Below are 19,233 nucleotides of genomic sequence, written 5' to 3' on the forward strand. Positions count from 1 at the left end.
GCCATGGAGAGACAACACAGACTCCTCAAATGCACTTGGCTTAACTCAACGTCTGTATTGTATGAGTTCCCACAGGAGGAGAGAGGAAGACGGCAAACACCCCTGTTGCTCACCATATCAATTTTGTTCTCATTCATCATGATGCGAGCGCACAGGAGGAAGGCAAACATGAGTTTGTGCTTCTCAAACAAGCTGCGGCACACGTTGCTGTACAGGCTGAAGGTGAAAAATTCATTGATGTTGGCCATTCTCTCCTCCACTGTGTCTGTGAGACACATGTCAAGAAAAAGTCAGTGGAGGCAGAAAAATATTTTTTTACATCTGGTTTCAATGTCATAAACCAGTTGTAATGTTTTTTCCATCTGATAATTCTGTGTATAATCTTGCAACTAGATAGCATAATACAATTTACTGTGGAATTTCTTTCTACCTGCTCTCTCAGAGTTGGCAATGCCAGCCAGGAAGATGCCAAGGAACCACTCCAGTGAGTACTGGTACATGGGGTCAACATTGGACAGGTCTGACACACAGAAGAAGAGGATCTGTGTGCGAACAGCCACCGGCACATACTCAAGACGGGTGGCGTCAATGTCCTGCTCTGTTTGCTCTGCCGCCATCACTTTGGCCTGCCAGTAAAACCAGCTTGCGTTAGTAGAAAATCCAACCAAAGAATCTTATATGAGGTTATCTTCCAAGATGGTTATTTTAGAGCTTCATATTAGGCCATATATGATATTAGAGACAATAGCTCTCCCACTGTCTAACCTTGATCTCTCCAGCTTTGATCTTGGAAGCCTCCAAAACATGGATGAGTTCCTCGTTGTCCACAGGGTTTCCCTCTGTGGAGCTGAGTCGGAACAGGATCTCATCTTCAATTTCTTTCAGCTCCTGCTTCATCTTGGCATTGCTGATGATCAGCTGGTTCTTAGCCTCCTCCAGGTCTGGACGTTCCTCAGCCACCACCTGGCCCAGCAGCTGGTCCTCTAAACCACTGGAAACACACAAAATGCACATTTTACACAAACACAGACAGTTAAAGACTAAGACATAATTGTTCATACCCTGAACTGAAAAATGATTGGGTTTCTGGCTGGTACACAGTCATAACCATCTTTTTTTAATTTATCCTTAAACTCCTTAGCGCACAGTGTGATTTTGAGATGTAGAATGCAGAATACATTGGGACAGTACTTACCAACAACTAAAAAACAAATGAAACTAAAAGACTGGTGTATTTTTCAAACCTACCGAATGCATGAACCGCTATAATCATTGCTTTCAAATGTTACTTATTATTGCATGCTTTGCACCTATAACATGTCAATAATTACACCACTTGTGTATTTTGGAGGCAGTCCCTGATTAAACAACCACTAGCTTTTTTCAAAAACATTATTAAAAACGATTACATCCCATCACAGGAATAGGTCACTATATATGTTTAATAATTCAGTTTTCTTCAAACTTGGGTCTTACTCACAACCTTCATAGCTGAGATGAAGGAGACACAGCAACATGTTACCTGGGTGACAGGGTGAAGTTAATGAGCGTGACGTTGGTGGAGACCTCTGGAGAGTAGTGTGGGTTAGGCAGCTTGGTGGTAATGTACATCTTAAATCCTTCGTGGTAAGGGATGACTGAGTCGCCCAGCTTCAGCACTGTGCTGCCTTGCTGCTTAAATGTCTGAAATGTGAGGTAAGCAGATCAGTATATGGTAGATATTTGCATAACACTGCCATAGTGTACATTACTAGTGATTTTTTGTTTGTAATAGATGTGTGTGTGTGTGTGTGTATTCACCTGTTGCAACAAGACAGGTTCTAGAGCAGGATCTAACTCCTCTCCTACATTCTCCAAGAGGCAGGGTTTACCAAAGCAAATGGCATTCTCAAGGCTGCGGAGGAAGTCCCGGTCACTTAGCTTCATAACCTCCAATCCGTTGTCCCGCTCCTGGGCGACAACAGTAAGCAAGTATGAATGAGCAGTGGATGAAATACAACTACAGACACTGAGAAGCTTTCCAGAGGAGTCATGGGTGATGTGGAATAAGAGGTAATAGAGATAATATACCCACTGTTTGCTGCACAGCCATAGCAGGTACCTGTGTATGTGTACTGAACCTAGTTTAATAACAGACTGAATGTCTGCTATGTCAACTCCTTGATACTGGTAAAAAAAAGTATTAGTACATACTATTCATGTGATGTGAAGGGATAAATTAAAATCTTTTCATGTCTTTTTGTCTCACTGGCACCCTCTGCAGTTACGGTCAGATCAGCACACAGAAAAGTGTCCTCACCATGTTTTTGATCCACGTGTTGGCTTGTCCCTGAGGATCAATGAATAAAGCCCAGCGCAGAGAGTACTGGGCAATCACACCATTCTCCACTGAAAGGTTATCCTTGGGCAAACCTGATATCTACGCACATAGAAATGACAAAGTATGATGACAATAAAGGTCAATGACTAAGTTTAGTCTAAGTCTAAAAGCACTCAAAAAAAAGATCTGTCTTGAGGTCTGAAGGTCAGCTGATGAAAGGTTGGTCCTGACCTGCCAGGAGCGGATCTTGACTGGATCACCTAGGGTGTTGATCAGATTGGGTTCGTCAGTGTGTGGAACACTTAGCTCTTTGAAACATTGCAGCCACTCCTCTGCCATGGCGGCCCTGTACTCTCCCTAAACACAAAAACAATATGCCTTCAGGCAAATCATGCAATAGTACTGCACTAACTAACACAAATATATGTAAGTATAGGAACACACAAAAAAACAGTGACACACTGTGGCCAACCTACTAAAACAGTTTTTTTTATGAGTACTAGAACAACAAAATCAAAAGTTTTGATTATGATGAGAAATATGTATATATACAGTATATTGTCAGTAATGCAACTTTAATATGTATGCACATTCACTGAGTTACAATCCACTTACAGTGAAGGGTCCAAGGTATGCTACGTATCCTGCAGACAGAAGCACATCTCCTGCCACATTATTGACCATGTAATCCAGATGTTGCACTGTTTCCTTCCAGCGCACCTTTTCATCTGCCAATCCGCCTATAAGCTGGAGAAGATCAATGCATCATGACATAAATATCGATATTAAAGAAGTATAATATGTTGAGATTAAATGAAAATGAGAAATATTGTTATTCTCATCAGACACTATTACACAATTTAAGCAGATATTACCTATTACAGTAATAAGTAATATTTATCCTTATCTTATCCCTCCTGCTGACCTTGTCTGCTCGGACAAGGCGGGTCTCACACAGTTGATACTTGTTGTCCAGCTCGTCTTTCTTTGCCAGACAGTCCTGGTACTTGGCCTGCAAAGCGTCAATGCCACCCTCCACTGCTGCCAGCTTTTCATTGGCATCATCCAGGATACGCTGGGTCGCCGCTAAGTCCTCCTGAGCCTCCTGGAGAGCTTGCTGTACAAATATTTACATTTTTAATATTTAGATGACTCTTATTTGAAAAACATGTCAGTACAGTGGTGTCTTATATGGATAAATAAGACAATGGTTCAAATGTGGATTTGTTTTTACCCTTTTAGGTTCCACAGCTTTAGCCACAAAGTGATATACATGCATGGCTCGCACCCATTGGCAAATGGAGGTACAGGCTTTGGAAACCTTGGCAATGGAAGCTGGCTGGAATTCCTCATTGTCTATGTAGGGCTGGACTAAATTGATCACGTTATCTGGGATGTTGTCCTACAGAAATGATTATTGGCAGAAGAGGCTGCTTTTAATACATCGCAAAGATCCCAAACAGGAAATGACCAAATCAGCAACAAACACTGACACTTTGAGAACTTTAGAGCTTAAAATCAAATCTGAAAGAGACAATCATGTACTGGAGAGACAATGACAACATACACTATACATACAGTACAGTCACATGGCAATAAATCCACGAGATATGTGCTCTACCTTATCATACTTGAAGAGACTCTCCAGAAACTTGCCAGGGTCTTGTAGCAGACCCTTACCAGGTTCCCAGTAGTCGTCAACCTTGGTGCCAGGCTTCTCTCCAGGTACCTTTTTGGGTTTGATGCCCTTCATAATGCACATCGCCTCAATAACCAGCTTCACCCCCTGAGGAGGTCGCTGCATGCCTCGCAGCTATGGGGAAAAAAAATGTTCATGGAGTAATATTCAACATATAAACTAACAATGCAGTAATATTTTAAGGATATCTTGACCAGTCATCATCAAAAATCCCTGACCTCAGTGACATCATTCTTGTTGAGTGACTTGAGGCTGGCGAGTGCAGCATCCAGGGCTGGCAGAGCCTCATCCAAGTCTCTCTGGGCGTCTGCTGCAATGGCTCCTGCATAACGGGCTTTCTCTGAAGCTTTGGCTTCCTCTGCTTGCACTGACTTCCGGGTCTCCTCTGCAACCACCGTGTCTTTCTGGCAGCGTAGTGTATAAATCACACTCAAGGTCCATAGGTTATGATTTGGTAGGTTTTGCACATATATAGGACAAACACTATACAGAAAAACATCCCTATCACTGATTTTCTTGTGGTCAAGAAAACAATCAATTTCAACATTTGTAAATAGAAAGGAGGACTCTATATGCAATTCATATCAGTGTCTAGTGAAATCAGAGGCAAACTATTACCACAGCTACCTGTATTTATTTTTCCTTACCTTGATAGTCTCCATTGTGACTTCAGTGTCCTTCGCAGCCTCCTCCAAAAGGGGTCTCATCGTCTCCAGGTCCTCCTGCATCTTACTCACATCCTCCGCCGTGCTAAGGAGCTACAGCATCACAGAACAGTCAGATACAAGTGTAAATTAAGCATATGTCCACAAATTACATTTCCACTTTTGTTTTCCAGTCCAGAGGCTTGCCTTGTCCAAGCCGGTCTTCATGCGCTGACGAGCACCGCACAGTTCTTGCTTCTTGCGTCCAGTTAGATCTGAGAAGATTTTGAGCAGTTCCAGGTAGCTCTTCGGTGTGACATAGTTGTGTCGAGACAGCTCAGCCAGGTACTGTTCACACTTCTTGGCTACCATCTGGTGGATCTTCACACACATTGATGTCTGGAAGGGAATCAATTTGGGACAGACTGTGCTTAATGAAAAGTTATTTCAGTATTTTCCTTTTTCCTTTTCAGGCAGCCAATAGTTTATACTTATTTAACCAAGGTATAAAAATACACTTGCAGAAACAATTTTGCTTGAGTAAGGTAATCCATTATAGTGAGCATCCTGCTTTAACTGTTGACAAAGTTCTGTTATTGTTGCATGGTAATGCAGTGAAACCTTTCAAATTAAGTGCAATTACAGCAATCTTCACACACACTCATTATTGCTACATAGCCATCAGTTTACACAGAGGGGTTATTTCCTTTCCAAACAATGCACGTCTGAACCATTTTCTCTGTGGCTACTCACAAATCCATTAACCAATCTGTTTGTTTTCTTGTGACCACTCTTGAATCATAAATTAATAAACAAGAACATATACATGACATATTACAATATATATTCTCATCATCACATTGTTGTCTTTCAGTGCACTCAGTCATGATTCAACTGGCTACGAACCAGGGCTCAAAGCCTTTGTTAAAGTACATTATCTCGCCTACATTAATTAAACTGCACATTATACACAATACTACACAACATGTGAAATGTTTGAGACAGTCATGGGTTTTAGACAAAAATTATCCTCATGATGATGATGATCCCACAAACACACACACACACACACCCACACACACACACAGCATCCTCACCAGTCCCCTCATGGCTCTGGGGCTGGCTTCTAGCTCAGGCAGCTCATTAAGAAACGATGTGGCCACAGCCTGCAGAGCCTCCTCTGGCCAGGCGCTAAACCAGTCTATGGTGCAACATGTCACAAGTGAGGGAAACTGCCTCAGTCGTGCACGAAAAACCTCACCGATAGGACTGCAGAGGAAGAAATGAAGAGGAGAGGTGTGAAGGCTATAAAAAGAACAAAGGTGACGGAGAAACTTTATCCACTTCTTTTAATTTGCTTTTGACCATGTGAACAACACTTTGTACAGTTACTAACCTCATGCAGAGTACAGTGTGGATGTTGCTGCGGACCCTCCTGATGTAGGCAGCCATAAGGTTGGCTTTAGTGGGCTGCTGGCCCAGGTCTTGTACCACTGGTTTCATGGTTGTCAGGATGCGCTCCTGCTCATCTGTTGCATACAGGTTGGGAACATCCCCAGAGTTCAAAATGTTGTTGATATCCTCCAGAAATGACTCACTCTTAATCTGGGGGATTAACACGAAGGCACTAATGAGTAAATGCTTCCTTGTCCTCCGGGGAGAACAGAGATACATAACTTTATAAATGACATACTTTTACATACATCTACATTTTGAATTTTTGTTTATGCTCTCATTCAAACTGACTTAAAATAAACACCAACAGAACAACAACATCCCTCCCACATAGTCCCAGAGCAGTACGTAGTAAGATTGTTTACCTGTGTGTCTACAAAGAGGAAGGTGATCTGCTGGTTCTGAAGGCCAGCCTTCAGCATGATGCTTTTAATATCTTCTCTCCATTCTGGCTGACCGTAGTTCTTAGCCAGCTCAATCTGAAAACACTCGTATTCTGACCTGAATGTGGACAAACGCACTGTGAGGACTAGGCCACAAGATATTTAAACAACCATCATGTAAATCATGTATACTTTATGGTTAATTTTCAAATGTTGTACATTAAAACAGCCTCGGCGTTGTGTCTGAACTATCATTCAATAATCAATAAATACTGCAACTTTGACATAAAACAAAGGCAATCGAATATTACTGTATCTATCTCATGTTATCTCATGTCTCGATTGATTGTGTCAATGATTTTTATAGTGTGCTGAAATTAAAGGAAACAAACAGCAGCCTATAAAGTATCATCAATCCAAACATTTGTGTATGCTTTGGAAAAAAGGTCAGCAGTGTCATAGCAATATAGGAAACATGCAAAAACCAGCAGTGTGACGCTTTAAAAAAATTTCTGTTTCATGAAAATTGTATTCAGCTTGCTGGCATGGGAGTATGTGGGAATCTCACATATATGAGGCCAGTTTAGTGAGTGACTGCCGGCCGCTTCCACCCACTCCAAGCAGCAGGGCATTGCCCAGGGGCTGGCGTAGGATGCGGCTGATACGGCACACATGCTCAATGGCATCCATGAAGAGCACCAGCTTCATCTTGGTGGTACTGATCTGGTTGTAGTCCTCCATGTAATCCTCCATCACTTTCCCCAACTAGACAATACATTATGGAGGTAAAATTTTTTTTGGTGAAGTAGACAGTCATCAACAGTGAAAAAAACTAATGAATAAGGGGCACAGGAAAATGAAGCACCTCCACAAAGTACAATGTAACCACCCATAAGCCAACTGGTCAGCTGTTTAGCAAAATAAAAACATATCTTCAAATATTCACAACACTGGTTGGCACCACTCACCTTTTCCTTGTCTTCTATGAGTGTGTAGACTTTGTGGTCGGCTCCAGGAATCATGAAATCTCCATAAAAAACAGGTTGGCAGGGCACAACCTCTTCAAAGCTGCAGTCAAACTCCTGAATGCAGTCCTTCAGGAGCCTGTTGAACCAGTCCCTGTCCTCAGCACACACTAGGCGGTCCTGGAAAACCCGGCAGCTTTCGTGGTACCACAGCTGCAGCAGCTGCAATTTGTCCTAAAATCACCAAAGTAACGCTACTTTTACATTTTGAGATGTACCTTTCAATCTTTCCAACATTTCTCCTTAGTTTGAACTTTATCATACATGATTATTCTAGGGCACCCATAATATTTGTTGCGTCTATTGTCCGGGTGATATAAGCCACACAGTACACTGCTTATACTAGTTGCTGGTCTTCAAATTGAATTTCCAGTTATCCCACTGTGGCACCCATTTTAGGATCAACTAAACTAAACCTGAAAGTGACTAAACCTGAAAGGTTATTCCAACAATCTTTTTCATACTAGTGATGTGGTTATGTCAAATTAATTTGATTCTGTCGGATCAGACTACCTCTATCATTCCAGCCTCAGCCATGAGGATGCCCTGGAAGACTTTGGACAAGTCTCTGAGGTTGAAGGTGTAATGGGACTTAGCTGGAGTTGGGAGGAGCTGGGAGGTGATGGTAGAGTAGACTCTGAGAGTAGCGTCTACAAGAGACTCATTCAACGGCTGGATTCCTGGCACAGGTCCTGATGAAAAACAGCAGGATAGAAGTGATAACATTAAAAAGTGAGATTCATGCAAAAATCTATTTACAGTAGGATTTTGAGACAATGCTTTATCAGGAGACACTTCCACAAGCTTTTAAATGTGCTCGATGAATAAAATGACTTAAATTGACAATTATTCAGTCAAGTGTTTTGTATTCTTATATCCTACAAGCTGTACTACCTTGTGCTGAGTATTTTACACACTTTGCACTCATATCTACTCCCTGTCTCTGTGTCCCTGACTTACTGCCTGGTTCCTTTACACTCATATTTCCATCTGAAAGAGAACAAAGATTCAGTTAGAAACTTCTCTATCCTGCAACACCTGTCCTAACAGTAAATTCAAACACATTAGCAGCCCCAACTCACCCATCCAACTGCCCAGAATGGTGGAGAAAATCTTTTTCTTGCTGGCATCCTCCATTTCAGTGAAGGACAGGAAGTTGAAATGGCGTGTGAAGCGCTGGGTGATGGGGTTCCGGCCTCCACCCGGGGGTCCCATGGCACAGGCAAAATTGATGTCCACTATGTGCTTGAATGTCCCTGTGGAGAAAGGACAGGAAAACAAAAGAGAAGCTCAATCTAATGAGATTCAACTTTCTGAAAATAACAAAACCCAAATCTATGTATTAAAACTGTAACAATTAGTATTTTAGGCATGAAGAAACACTCTAGAGCAATGACCTAAAGCTTAAAAGCTTAAACAAAGGGAGAAGGCCTCCAGTTTTCTCACCTATCTGTTTCCTGTCATACCAGCCTCCATGGTCCATCCACTGCCTCAGCAGTTCAATCGGAGGCTGAGCACCATAGGTCTCCAACATGGGCATGTTTAGGTCATCAATGAAGAAGATGAAGTGCTTCCTTATTGGAGGTCCAAACACACCTTTCTGCCTGACACAGGTAGGCACATGCATCATTGAAATGGTGAGTCACAAACATATTGTTGTATTGTAAATAATGTGTAGTTGGATGGACAATGTATAGTACAACAAACATACCTTTTGTCTAGTTTACTGTCAATGTAATCTTGAGTCTGGTTGGCTGAGGTGCGGGCAGAGAACATGAGGAAGTGGGTGATGTATTCAACAGGCATGTTCTTCAGCAGCTTGTCTGACATGGTCAGGGTCTTCCCTGTGCCAGTTGGCCCAATACAGAGCACCTGGACAACACGCACAGACATACATACATTTAATCTAATGGCGCCTTTTCAAGGGAATGAAAGCTTTTAAATGTAAAGCATTTATTATTGGATTCTGAATAAGTGCATCAGTATGACATGTTCACAGTTTATATTAACAAGTGATACAGTTTTTACATTTTTTTTAAACATTTATTTCAAACAAAAGTATTTGTGGACAAATGTGTGAAGTTAAACTGCAGTCAAAGAACTCACAGGTTTCTTATTGGTCAAAAGCATATCCATGAGGAACGACATTCTCACTGTGTCAGCAGTGGGGACGATGATGTCAGCATAATTTGTCTCTGGGGTGATTACAACACTCTTTGCAGATTTCATCCAGCTTACCCACTGGACCTAGAGTACAGGCAAAAAGACGATTGAGCGAAAAGTAAAAATGCATCTGAAGGTCATGAAAGATGTGTATGATTATGCATCATCTATTTACTTTTCTTTCCTCATCTTCATCGTCATCCTCCAAGTTACTAATCCCTGCATCATCAAGCCTGTAGTCATACACCAGGGCCTCCTCCGGAAAGCATAACTGAATCTGAAGGACATGCACATTTACGTTAATCAATAATACCTCTGTCAAGAAATGATCCAGTTATCAATGCAAATGACATTCTAATAATTTGGTATAAGGACGCTAAAACAGAGATGCTGAAATGACCTTTTCTTCTGCCATCTTGTTCTTGAGCCAGGCACTGAAGCGCTTACAGTTGGCTGCGTCTGCTGTGGCTCCTACACTCCACACCAGAGCAAAAAAGAACCAGGGCTCAATGAGCTCCTTCAGGCGGTCCAATTTCTTTTGGGGCGGTGGCCTCTCACCCTACAAGACAGTGAAGGTAGGTGAGGGGATCACAAGCAACAAAATTCACATTTACAAAATGGAATAGGTGCAACCAAACAAACTCAATCAATGTTTTTCAATAGCTAAGCATCCTCTGTATTGTATCTGACTATACTGATGGCTATGATATAATAATAATAATCCACATATATTCATTTAAGGGGATTTATTCTAACACAGAGAAGCTGCACACACCTCCTTATTGTCGAATGGGTTGAAGAAGCAGTCCATAAGTTTAAGCAGACTACAGGTAAGGTTGCTATCCAGGGAGGTGATGACCTCCTTTACTGATGAGCGGACAAATGTGATGGAGTCCTGCATAAAAAAGTACAGAAAGATAAAAACAAAAGTAGTACATTGTTTATACTATCCACTATATTCCCTGTTGGTCTCTTTCAGCGATGTCTCCCCTCTCACCTGCAGGAACCTAGAAAACAGGGAGTCGAGCTGCTCCGTGTACGGTTTCAGAGCTTCCGGGACCTGCTTCAGCCAGCACTCTGTGAAAGGGATGAGGCCCAGAATACTGGGCTCCAGGTAGACCATACCACAGCGAGACACTGTGGCCGGAGATGCCACCGCCAAGTCTTGCACCTCAAACATCATTGTCATCACCTGCAGGAGGACGACACAAAACATCTGAGTGCACATGGGACAGAAGACAACACAGGGACAAAAATTGAAACTGTGAAAACGTAACCCTACATCAGTGAGTTTGATGATTTCCCCAGAGCTGAGGCACAGCTTTTTGTTGTCATCCAGCACAGTGTTCATGTTCTCAATCCATACAGCGTCCACTGGCCCATCGAACATGTACCACTTTTTCTCATTATCCATGGATGCTGCACCTTCACGGATAAGAGATGAGAGGATACCATCTGTCCTATATGGGTGGAGAAAGAGGCAAAGTCTGAATTTTTTGTTTGTTCTGTAGTTTGTGTAGAATACGTGATGCTTTCACTTACCACTCATGTGTGAGCAAGTCATACTCCCCGTAGAGCTGTCCCATGGTGATGGACTTGGGGTTGAGGACATATGTATGAACCGCCTCATACGTACCACCACTCACAGAGAGCTGGCCCTTCAGAGCTGTTATTGCCGCACCTAGTATCTCATAACACTGACGCACGCAACAGTAATACTTACACACAGGACTCTACACTGCAGAGCAGCAATCACTGTCAATTTTGGAGAACTGTGAATAAAACTGTAAAAAATATAGTGATAAGTAAAAGACTCACCTTGGTTTTACCTGATCCAGAAGGTCCCACCAACATCAGGCCATGTCTCACCACAGTGGTCTCATACAGCTGAATACACTTACTAATATACCCTGCAATCACCACAATACTGTCATCTACCCATCCTAAAAATATAGGTAACTGCATAACTGAAAACATATTTTCTTTGTTTCCAGAAACACTAACCATCCACATCTTTGAGATTTTTCTTGGCGCAGACACTACGCATGGACTCTTCGAGTGTGCCATAGTTGATTGGTTCCTGTTTTGTTTTAGGGAAGAGATCAGACACAATACCGCTAAAGAGCTTCAGGTCGTCCTGTAAAAACTTTGGTACGTTGACATCTTGAATGGCCCGCAGACAGATCAGCTCCTGAGAGACAGAGAGATTGCAGACGAATGAGATGTTAGTTGGACAGGTAGAGTTATTCCAACTACATTCAAAATAGTTTTCTTATACTTTATCATAAACAAAAGAAACATTTCTAACCTCATTCATGTCTGGATTTTCTCTCTTCAGGTTTCCAGCAGCTGAGATCACAGTTTTCACAGCTCTCATACCAAAATCATAGTGATCCTTCATGTAAACAAGAGCAAAAAGCCAGCACATCTTTATATATTTGTTATTCTTATATACATACACATCTCTCCAACTTAAGTTTAACTTGCTTTTTCAATATCACATACAACCACTTCCCTAGGCAAATAGCACATTTTTTTCTTGGCGTATGCGGAGATTCAACTAATTTTAATTCTGATCTCCTCAGAATCCATACAGTACCTGAGAGCTCAGCTGTTCAGAGGAGAGCTTGAAAGTGGTGGTGATCTTCTTGGAGAGGACTTTGGCATCACTGAAGCCAAATGAGTACAAGGAGATCTCGGCTATCATAGCATAGTCAGGCACCATCATGGCTACGGGACGAAACAGGGCCTGTAGAAGATATAATCTCATTTGTTGAACCCCATCTGCTTATACTCTGTGCTATATAGTTATTTAAAATCAAGTCATCATTTCAGACCTTGAGATTGTCGGGCAGTTCAGTGCGTCCAGCGTAACCAGGATTCATGGTGATGAATACAGCGCAAGAAGGGACAAGAGGGATCTCTGCCCCCTCAAATACAAACCGTTCTGCCTAAAAACACAACATACACCGAATTATTTTAGAGATACATACATATACACAACATATACAAAACTTCGTAATGTAAAAGTACTCATTTTAAAAGTTAAAAGTTGATTCCAAATTTTACTAAATTTTGCAGCAAAAATGGTCACTTTCAACATTTTTACTATTGACATCATTAACTTTAATTCTATAGAATGTATTTCAGTTGACCTGAACTTTCTATATTGGTGAGTAGTGTAATCTCTTAAAATGCAAAAGAAAATGCTTATTTTATTTTACATATATAACATTATTCTGTAATTCAACTATTGGAAAAACTAGCAATGCATGACCTTTTTACTAATACCAGAGGACTTACTTAATCATTTCCACTGACACATTAGCCTCCAAATATAACAGCAATATTTGTCATTTTATGGCAACAAGACCATATGGGATGCTTGATTCAGATATGTGTAACATGCTAATGTATTTGTAACTGTGTTGGTTTTTACATAACATTATACAGCAATGTCTCTGTAAACTAAACTAAAATATTTGAAACATGTCATTTTACTAAAGCATAACATTTTCAATCAGCTTTGTTCTTTCTTGAAATGCAGTCGAAAAAAAGCACAACATTTTCACACAAATACTCACTGTACTTACTTATACTTAAGTATAGTAGCTACCAGCGTGTGAATTTCTAGTGAATCAGCTTCTCACCCTTTGCTGCTGGGCCTTCTGTATAGTGGTGATCTGTTGTGCCACCACAGACAGCACTTCCACATCAATACGGTTAAACTCATCAAAGCATGCCCAGGCCCCAGAGCTGCAAAATGTAATAGACAAGACAAAAAATGCAACATGAATGTTACTGATGATTTGTGATATCTAACAGCAAAACTGACACACACTTTAGTAACTGCTTCTCACCTGGCCAGTCCTTTGAGAAACTTTCCCATAGCAATGAAGTCCAGCTGATCAGAGCAGTTGAAAACAACTGTCTGGATAGCCAGAGCCTTGCCCAGATCTTTAGTGGTTTCTGTCTTCCCTGTCCCTGCTGGACCTGCAGGAGCCCCTCCAAACTTCAGGTGTAGAGCTCCTGTTAGGGTCAGGTAGCATCTGAAAGAGGCAGAAAGTGGTGTATTCCAAAGGTTATATGACATTCAGGAAAAAACAGAGAGGACAATATTAGACTTAACAACTACCTGTCAGTGAGCGGGGTGATGACCAGACGTCCGGAGTTACCAAGGTACTCGTATCCATACAGAAACTCTGCATTCACTGCACGGATGTACAAGTCATCTTTTGCCCAATAATATCTGCAATCAGCATCAGATCAGTATCACACTCATTCTGCACATACAGTATTGCAGAATGATGGTATACAGTGGACTCCAACATCAGGAGCGACAGAAGTAAAAAGCAAAACAATTACAGAAAGACAAAACAAACAAATAACCTGAGCTGGCTGATCCACTCAAAGTCATTGATGCTTGAGACCTCCTGCTCCACCAGTTTGGCCGCAACATCCTTAGCATGGACCTCGATGACGATAAGGGCAGACAGCACGGCTCGTTGCATCCTAGACAGGCGTCCTCTCACCAGCTGCACCAAGTCACCCAGCTTTAGAAACAAAAGGGAAAATGTTAAGATTGTCAGTATGCTATAGTACTGTATGTTCAGTTCAAATGTGAGCAATAAATAATAGTGTATATTTTTCAACAAATTAAGGCTTTGTAAAGTGTTATTTAGTTTGAATATTTGCCAGTCTAATTCCATGTCCACACCTGGGTCTGTAGTTGGGGATAAAGGCGGTTGGCCAAGTCTCCCTGCTCCAGGGCCTCAGACACCTCACAAGTCCAGAAGACCTGACAGCCAGCTATCACCACTTGACCAGGCCACGATAACACCCACTCCACACGGGGTTGCTGAGGGGTCAAAGGAACAAAAACTGGACAGCGTAAATATGCCTCACCGTGAAATTGTACTCACAAGCAATACAAGAGTAGAAAACACATGAAAAACATCAAAGTGAGATTCAGGGTCACAGACCTCAGGGTAGGTTTTCAGTGAGCAGTCAATGTTATCTCTCAATGTGGCCTTCATAGATTTCTCGACTTCCCTGAGCCAGTTTTCCACATTTCCAGTAGGCCACACTGGCAGGAACAGCTTCACCTCCTCCCCTTCTCCAGAGTACATGTGTGTGATCTGTAGATCTGACTGGAATTGAAGCTGAGAACCAACAGAAGTCTCAGTTGCATGTGGTGTGCGTGTTATACTTTCAGTAATATACATGAGCAGAGTATTTGTAAAGAAACAACTAGCCAGAACAAACCTGTGCGATGTTCTCAAAGCATTTTCGCAAGTGCGGTTGTACAGCAGTAGGATCTTTGGTCTGAGACAGAATCTCCAGCAGCTCATCATCTGACAGGAAGTAAAACCTACAAACAAATATTCACTGTACTGAGTCTGTGTAATCAACAGTGTGTCATAATTTAGCATGGAAACTTATTTCTGGCAACAAATCATCCACAGACAAGACATTTGCTTGTTTTCCTCTTAGTACCATAGCTTCCCCCATTTATAGCAACCAAAGCAAGATTCTTTGGCCACTCACTGTTGGTGATGTGGTGGTGTCATATAAAATGTGGAATCAAAAGACTGATAGTTCTGTCCATTGAAAATTGAGAGCCTCTTTCAGTGAGGCTTACCTGGGGAAGGAGCCTCGTTTTGTCTCCAAGTACTCACTGAGACCCTTCTGCACCTGTTCCAACAGTGTGTTGCACTCTTTCAGTTTGTCTAGTAGACGAGCATCTGGACACAGCTCAATCACCTAGAGATGAACACAGATACACACATTAACAGTTAACAACATATGAATGAGCATCATTATCATGGAGCTCTTCACTCATCTCTGCATAAAAACAAAACCTTTGGTCGTGTTGTGGAAGCTCTGACCTTTCGATTATTAAAGGCACTTTTCATGATTCTCCTCCATGTTTGTTCCATTTGCTGGTATCTTTTTCCTTCCACAGGCAGCTGCTTGTTGATGTCATCAGAGCTGAAGATGGGTTCCAGGTAGAGCCAGGAGCGTTGGCACGTCAGCCACTCCTCAAGCACATCCTGCAAGCACCAGAAGAGGGCAGTAGCACAACACAAGACACTGCATGATAATGATACAAGACACAAGACATCAAGTGAGTGTGTGTGTGTACTTGAGTCACTCTGAGCTTGCTCTCCCAGGTGTTTATGCGTCCCTCAAAGCTTTTTTTGAAGGGAGAGAAGGACATGCTCTGCGTCATGACAATGTGGTCATCCAGCAACTGGGACGCTTCATCTGGGCTCTTCAAGATGTAGGTGCCTGTCTCCTTGTGGGGCAACACATCAAAGAATACTGTCGACCACTCTCCTTCCATCTTTTCCAGGGCCTGAGTGAGAAATGTGGAAAAAAAAGTAGCAGCCACCAATTTTAATGCTTTTAATGCTAATGATATTCACGCACTGACAGTGGGCATCAGCAATAACAGTGAGATACTTAGCTCCTGTTTCACCTTCGTTTTGTAGGTGTAACAGCCCTCTCAAGTGCTCCTATTGTGAAAATCGCACAATAGGAGCATGCATTTGTTCATGCAGTTCCGCAGTGACACTGAATTCCTCACACATCCTATACAAAACACAACATAACGCTTCATAAAACACTATATTTAGAGTATGACTCCTGTTCAAAGGTACCTGTTCAATGGTGTACTCTTTCCCAGCCACCTCAGCCACATGAGCTATGTCATCCACATGGTTCTGTAGGCCAAGCTCCAGGCAGCGAGAGAAGGTCAGGTTAGCTTTGGGTTTGACTTTCAACTGAATGCGTTCTGAAAGCAGCTCCCAGTGGCGGCTCCTCATCCCCGGGTTCCTCAGGCCCTGAATCAGAGGGATGTAAGGACGGAAGTCCTCAATCTTGCTGCGGATTACTGTTGCCACCATCTGGCAATCTGGTGTCATGAAGAGGAAAAAAAAACATGTCAGACATATTAACAATCACACGTCACTCTCTTAAGTTTTAATGGTGATAAATGTTTCACCTACCAGGAGTGTCCTTGAATTGTTTAATGCATTTGTGCATGGTCTTGTGTGCATCAGTAACACTGCGCTCAAGCTGCTCAGGGTCGATGGAAGACAGTGGGTCGTTGAGCCAGCTCTCATGCCAACGCAGCCAATCAGAAGTGGTGGTCCATAGGTCTTTAAAAGGCTGGAAGTCCTTTACCAGCTTCTGCAGACGGTCATACTGTAATACACATTTACATTTCATTGTCAGAAAAAGCATGACAAATGTATATTCAAAACAAGGGGTGATAATCCGGCATCAGGAATGACAAAATGTATCTTGATGGATTCTCTTTCACTTACATTAGTGAGAGGAATACCAAACAGACGTTCTCTGTGGTTGTAGGTTTGAGCCATTGTCTGGCACTCCTTAAGTTGCTTGCTTGTACGCCTCACCTCGTTGGCCACCTCATGGGCATGATCAATGTCTTTATGGCTTGCAAACCCACCAACCAGCATCTATAAACACAGTTGTGGTGATTTAGAACCAAATAACATCAACTTACTTTGCTCAAGTAAGTTTCAGACATATCCGTCAAACTCATTTGGTAAGTTGCTGTTGAGAAAAAATCCTAGGTGGCTCAACTGACCTGCAGAGAGTCTAGGTGTTCATCAAAGTTGTTCTGGTCGACCAGCTGGATCTTATGGAAGCGCTCCTCATCCTCCACATGCTGGACGGCTACTGCTTCCATCTGGCTGATTATCCTTTGAGGCCATCCAATAGCTGCCCACCTGCACAGATAAGTAACTATAGCTATCGCCATCATATCCCTCTATTCACTCTAACCACTATGAATCAATCAATGATTTTACACTTACTTTTTATTAACGTCCTCATCTGAAAGACCGTAATAGAATTCTTCTATTAGCTCATAGTCAGACATGGTCTTGCCAATTACTTCCTGTTGTGGACAGATTGAAAAATGTATTGACAAAGCAACCCTTTATATGAAACGTAACAGAAATAGCCACTTCATGCCAATCACTGTGCACCTTGTAACTCTTGAGCTGTTCTGGGATTTGCTTCATCCAGTCCCTCTTTTCAGTTAGTTCCTCAATGCTGTTGGGCTTCTCACGCAGCTTCCTACTCATTATGTTACACTCTTCATATGCCTACACACACATAAACAAGATATAAATTCATAATTCAAGTTAAAAAGGGTCACTTTCCAGCTGAAGTGAATGTAGGTCCTGTGCAACTTACATCATCAACCTGCTTGCGTAGCTTCACAACAAGGTGGCCCAGCATTGCATTGGCTAAAGCCTTTCTTTTGTTAGCAAGAGCCTGACGTACTGCTTCCACACGGACAATAAATGGACCAATGACAATGGAGGATGGCAGGGAGTGTTCAAGCCTTTCCTTGTCTTTGAGATGTTGTTCCACCTCTTTCTTCACTTCTTGGGGTGTCTGTGCGGCATGAGATCTGGCAGAGCGGATACAAATGAATCAATTTAATGAGGAAAGCATGCTGAACGGACCATAAATCTGACTGACCCAAGTCCTTAAACTTGTGGCAGAACTTGCATACATAAGTGAATGGACTTACTTGAGAAGCGTTTCTATGTCCAAGTTGTGTAGCTCTAAGTGTCTGTCATATTCAGCAGCATAAGCCCTGAGAGGTATGGCTGCTTGTATCAGAGTGTTGCGGACCTTCTCTCTCAGCTCAGTTACTTCTGGTTCCCACAAATTCACTGACTCGAGTGACGATTCACCACCAACAAACAACTTCTGCATCACAAACTGGCATGGACAAGAGAACAGGTAAATCCTCAACATCACTGTCACTTGCTCTGTGATTCAGGCGATTGCAGATTTTATTTTACCTTATCAAGCTGTGGTACGTTGTATGTTGCCAGAATGCCCTTATCAAACAGGTTGACAATACATGTCTCAAAATTCTCCAGAGGAGTGCTGTAATGAGCCTCAGTCTCATCCAGAACCAAGTCCACCAGGAACAGGGGGTTCTTCTTTGGCCTTGTGATAGAGAATGGAGTAATATACCAACACAGGACTGAATATTTAGCACAGTCATTGAAACTGAACTGAGTGTATAATGTATAACTGACTCCAAGACATAGTATCAGAATAAGAACATATGGATGTGAATGTGTGCCCATGTGTGCTTATACTATACATGCAAGTGCTATCCTACTTGTAGGGGCTAATGATGAGGTTGTCCCCCCAGACCAGGTCCTGAGGACATGTCAGCACACTGTGGCAGGCGTCCAGCAGCAGCTGAGTCAGGCTGATCAGCGAATCCTGCACGAGAAAGCGCAGGGTGTCCTGCAGGTGGAAGCGCACCACAGCCATCAGTCTATACAACTTGGACATCTTGTATATCTCCCAGCGAGACTCGTTCACGTTGTACGATCCCCGGCCAAGACTCCCCAGGTTGGAACGGATGCTGTTGCTCAGCATGACCATCCATGCCTCCCTAAGAAACAGGCTTATCTGGAGAAGGAGAAAAAGAGTCGATGCTTCTTTATTCATGTGAAATGCAGGCGTCTTCTTCGTC

General features: G+C 42.3%; 1 protein-coding gene across 1 annotated transcript in view; it reads right to left on the reverse strand.

Moving 5' to 3' along the window:
- Window positions 1-19,233, reverse strand: part of dnah1 (dynein, axonemal, heavy chain 1) — a 29,144-nt gene that overhangs the window by 7,111 nt on the left and 2,800 nt on the right. The window contains exons 10-64 of the mRNA XM_070902661.1: window positions 18,871-19,169; window positions 18,542-18,692; window positions 18,265-18,458; window positions 17,922-18,141; window positions 17,711-17,830; window positions 17,537-17,619; window positions 17,308-17,449; window positions 17,021-17,176; window positions 16,700-16,898; window positions 16,352-16,605; window positions 15,835-16,047; window positions 15,578-15,742; window positions 15,331-15,452; window positions 14,955-15,060; window positions 14,672-14,851; window positions 14,407-14,547; window positions 14,079-14,242; window positions 13,825-13,938; window positions 13,550-13,738; window positions 13,340-13,445; window positions 12,527-12,640; window positions 12,289-12,438; window positions 11,998-12,084; window positions 11,694-11,880; window positions 11,508-11,599; window positions 11,232-11,386; window positions 10,972-11,149; window positions 10,687-10,881; window positions 10,465-10,584; window positions 10,090-10,248; window positions 9,865-9,966; window positions 9,633-9,773; window positions 9,238-9,398; window positions 8,973-9,130; window positions 8,609-8,782; window positions 8,040-8,218; window positions 7,470-7,700; window positions 7,070-7,266; window positions 6,484-6,619; window positions 6,060-6,268; window positions 5,761-5,932; window positions 4,871-5,062; window positions 4,667-4,777; window positions 4,238-4,423; window positions 3,942-4,133; window positions 3,555-3,722; window positions 3,246-3,437; window positions 2,936-3,067; window positions 2,552-2,677; window positions 2,300-2,419; window positions 1,801-1,950; window positions 1,523-1,683; window positions 766-991; window positions 431-626; window positions 114-265 (exon numbers count right to left, since the gene is read on the reverse strand). Coding sequence (XP_070758762.1) covers window positions 114-265; window positions 431-626; window positions 766-991; window positions 1,523-1,683; window positions 1,801-1,950; window positions 2,300-2,419; window positions 2,552-2,677; window positions 2,936-3,067; window positions 3,246-3,437; window positions 3,555-3,722; window positions 3,942-4,133; window positions 4,238-4,423; window positions 4,667-4,777; window positions 4,871-5,062; window positions 5,761-5,932; window positions 6,060-6,268; window positions 6,484-6,619; window positions 7,070-7,266; window positions 7,470-7,700; window positions 8,040-8,218; window positions 8,609-8,782; window positions 8,973-9,130; window positions 9,238-9,398; window positions 9,633-9,773; window positions 9,865-9,966; window positions 10,090-10,248; window positions 10,465-10,584; window positions 10,687-10,881; window positions 10,972-11,149; window positions 11,232-11,386; window positions 11,508-11,599; window positions 11,694-11,880; window positions 11,998-12,084; window positions 12,289-12,438; window positions 12,527-12,640; window positions 13,340-13,445; window positions 13,550-13,738; window positions 13,825-13,938; window positions 14,079-14,242; window positions 14,407-14,547; window positions 14,672-14,851; window positions 14,955-15,060; window positions 15,331-15,452; window positions 15,578-15,742; window positions 15,835-16,047; window positions 16,352-16,605; window positions 16,700-16,898; window positions 17,021-17,176; window positions 17,308-17,449; window positions 17,537-17,619; window positions 17,711-17,830; window positions 17,922-18,141; window positions 18,265-18,458; window positions 18,542-18,692; window positions 18,871-19,169 — 8,919 coding nt within the window. The remainder of the gene's footprint in view (window positions 1-113; window positions 266-430; window positions 627-765; window positions 992-1,522; window positions 1,684-1,800; window positions 1,951-2,299; window positions 2,420-2,551; window positions 2,678-2,935; window positions 3,068-3,245; window positions 3,438-3,554; window positions 3,723-3,941; window positions 4,134-4,237; window positions 4,424-4,666; window positions 4,778-4,870; window positions 5,063-5,760; window positions 5,933-6,059; window positions 6,269-6,483; window positions 6,620-7,069; window positions 7,267-7,469; window positions 7,701-8,039; window positions 8,219-8,608; window positions 8,783-8,972; window positions 9,131-9,237; window positions 9,399-9,632; window positions 9,774-9,864; window positions 9,967-10,089; window positions 10,249-10,464; window positions 10,585-10,686; window positions 10,882-10,971; window positions 11,150-11,231; window positions 11,387-11,507; window positions 11,600-11,693; window positions 11,881-11,997; window positions 12,085-12,288; window positions 12,439-12,526; window positions 12,641-13,339; window positions 13,446-13,549; window positions 13,739-13,824; window positions 13,939-14,078; window positions 14,243-14,406; window positions 14,548-14,671; window positions 14,852-14,954; window positions 15,061-15,330; window positions 15,453-15,577; window positions 15,743-15,834; window positions 16,048-16,351; window positions 16,606-16,699; window positions 16,899-17,020; window positions 17,177-17,307; window positions 17,450-17,536; window positions 17,620-17,710; window positions 17,831-17,921; window positions 18,142-18,264; window positions 18,459-18,541; window positions 18,693-18,870; window positions 19,170-19,233) is intronic.

The sequence above is a fragment of the Enoplosus armatus genome, chromosome 3, assembly GCF_043641665.1.
Source record: "Enoplosus armatus isolate fEnoArm2 chromosome 3, fEnoArm2.hap1, whole genome shotgun sequence".
Classification (NCBI taxonomy): domain Eukaryota; kingdom Metazoa; phylum Chordata; class Actinopteri; order Centrarchiformes; family Enoplosidae; genus Enoplosus; species Enoplosus armatus.